This window comes from Agrilus planipennis, unplaced genomic scaffold (genome assembly GCF_000699045.2).
Source record: "Agrilus planipennis isolate EAB-ADULT unplaced genomic scaffold, Apla_2.0 scaffold445, whole genome shotgun sequence".
NCBI classification, from domain to species: domain Eukaryota; kingdom Metazoa; phylum Arthropoda; class Insecta; order Coleoptera; family Buprestidae; genus Agrilus; species Agrilus planipennis.
The window spans coordinates 49,043-51,701 of NW_020439537.1; the positions used below are offsets into that span (position 1 = coordinate 49,043).

Consider the following 2,659-nt stretch of genomic DNA (forward strand, 5'->3'; position numbering starts at 1 on the left):
CTATTTGCGAAGTTTAGCTCAGAATAGGAAAGAGTGGAGTCTTAGGACTGACGACCTTATGATAATGATGATTACAACTACAACAATTCCTCATTTTCATTCAAATCTACTATAAATTCTGTAACGAACTCCATCTGATTTCAATTTGTTTGAATTGAATGTAATGTTAGCATCAATAACAAAGAACAAGGAAATAAAACAATAGTAACATTTCACAGAATTTATTCATATACTAGACACTTTTCTTTCGGACAGTTTACTACAGTGAAGAGAAAAGATTAACAATATTATTTACTTTACTAGACTCGACAGACCGAATCTGTTGGTTTTTCCAACACTTCATAAGAAACGTTACTACTGCTTTCTTTTTTTTTTTTTATCTTTGATGCGAATATGCAGTTTCGTCTGCAATGGTTTGAATGATGTCCTTATTTATAGTTAGCTGTCTCTTTCGCATGCTTGACTGTTTTCGTCAAAGCTGGTTTCGAACCAATAGACATCTACGGTGATCATGACGATGGTCAGTGGCATGGCGAGGGATGGCTAGAAAGTCAGAGTCACGGTGTTGTTCACGCTGCCGTTCCAATTGCCGCAGTGGCTTACGGCGCTCACGGTCATGACGATGGACAATGGCACGGTGAAGGATTGTTGGAAAGTCAAGATCATGAAGCTCATGGGGCACTTCACGTTGCTCATGCTATCCCTGTTGCTCATCACGTTGCTGTACCTCATCCTATCCCTGTTCCAGTACCTCACGCATTCCCAGTTCCCGTTGCCCATCATGTTCCAATCGCTCACGCAGTGCCAGTAGTTCATGCTTCCCATCATGGTCATGGTCACGGTTTTTCCGCATCCGTAGCAGGACCTTCTGGTCATGTCGCAACCCATAGTTAAAATGTACGACTTTGTTTATATTGGATTTAAAATAAATGATTTAATATTGTTCGTTCTGATTTCCTTTAATTTTTCTTTTTCGTATACTAATGCACTACTTAGTAAGATATCAGAACTAAAGAAGTCCGTTAAATAGAAACGTCGTTACTTCAAATAATTGCGGATAGATAATACAGTAAATTTAGGCACATTAATCTCAAAACGGCTTGACGTTCTCTCAGCCCTATGCATTAATTACTGTCAATGATAGAAATATTAAAAATAGAAAGAGGAGACTGTGGTAAATATTAATTAAAAATTAAAAGAAATACTCACCTCTTATCTCGCGTTGATAATGCCCACGTATGAAGTGGGCGAAACACGTGTCCGTTCATATAAAATTATTTGTGGTAATTAGGGGTGAGTATTCCTTTTAATTTTTAATAGAAATATTATTTTATCTTCTTCTATAGTAACAGTTTAAAACAGTTTACTTCCAAAATGAAAAAGTAACAAAAATTTGTCATTCAAATTTTATTTACGTCAATATATACACATATATATCAATATCTGTGCGATTTACAAAATCAATGTAAGCGCACTATTCCGTGCCTCTCAAGATCTTGACTTTCCAAAAGTCCTTCCCCATGCCATTGGTCGTCGTCTCGTAAATTGTAAGCTAAACCTGGTGGAGGTAAAGGAACTCCGGGCACAACCGGTGGTAGAGGTGCAACATGTCCCGCTGCCCAATCTTGACTTTCCAAAAGACCTTCCCCATGCCATTGTCCATCATCGAGAGCTCGAACAGCTACAACCGGAGACGGAAAAGGTAAACCTGGAGCAGGAACTACTGGAGGAGGTAATGGTACAGCTCGGGCAGCTACAACAGGTGGGGGAAATGGCACTGCTGGAGCAGGAATAACTGGAGGGGGTAATGGTACAGCTCGTGCAGCTACAACTGGATGTTGAAGGGGAGCAACATGAAGAGATTCAAGATCCTGACTTTCCAAAAGGCCTTCTCCATGCCACTGTCCATCATCTACGACGCTGTGAACGTTAACTATCCCACTTGCTCTCGCAAGTGCAACCAAACATCCAAGGAATATGGAAACCTGAAACACATGACATTCAAAGTCACTTCAAATGAAAAGTTAAGTTTATAGGTTTTCTTGTTAGACGTAAAAATTGTTACCCACTATTTTCATTGTTCTTATGATGTATTAAATGAATTGGTTTCCTTGACAATGAATCTTTTTGTTATTAGACTTACCACAATTTTCATTTTGCTACTTTTTTGACTAGAGAACTTGAAACACTAATACTGCTGAATCTTTCGACCGGACTTAAATACGAAATTTCTGACCTCCACTATCAGTCATAGCTGACAATGCCCACTTGTACAGGAAGACAGCAACAATCAGCTTTGGTCACCAAAAATTCCTGTGTGATTGATAAGCAATGTATGAGACAGGGTTGGGCATTGGCAAAACATTATTGCAAGAAAATTAGTTGCATAGGTTAACAACTTACGGTTTTAATATGCATACGAACTTGACATTTGGCTTAGAACGTTTCTTGGGTCATTTTAAACACTTATTTTAAATACAAATACAGTTTTACAGTTTTAATAAAAAAACTCATGTCATTATTATTGATTATATTGTGAAAACATTTTATTAGAGTATTTCAATTTTTATCCGTGTATAAAAAACTATTTCTGAAAAATTCAAGTGTATAATTACAAATTTAAGAATCTAATTTATAAGGAAGATTAAATAGTTGTATA

At 37.2% G+C, this 2,659-nt stretch overlaps 2 protein-coding genes across 3 annotated transcripts in view; one reads left to right on the plus strand and one right to left on the minus strand.

Annotated features, from left to right (window-relative positions):
* Positions 1-2,659, plus strand: part of LOC108743198 (eukaryotic translation initiation factor 3 subunit F-like) — an 8,395-nt gene that overhangs the window by 1,050 nt on the left and 4,686 nt on the right. Inside the window, exon 2 of one of the 2 annotated variants that reach the window (XM_018478676.1) lies at positions 439-949. The exons of the other annotated variant lie outside the window; for it this stretch is intronic. Within the exon in view, the coding sequence (XP_018334178.1) occupies positions 439-894 (456 nt within the window). The 3' untranslated portion in view covers positions 895-949. Of the gene's footprint in view, positions 1-438; positions 950-2,659 lie in introns of those variants that run through there. 2 annotated transcript variants of the gene reach the window in all.
* On the minus strand, positions 1,397-2,253 carry LOC108743197 (formin-2-like). Its single transcript, XM_018478675.1, has 2 exons — positions 2,144-2,253; positions 1,397-1,985 (listed from the first exon to the last, which is right to left on the minus strand). Exons 1-2 carry the CDS (start codon positions 2,153-2,155, stop codon positions 1,461-1,463), a joined length of 537 nt encoding a protein of 178 aa, XP_018334177.1. The 5' UTR covers positions 2,156-2,253; the 3' UTR covers positions 1,397-1,460.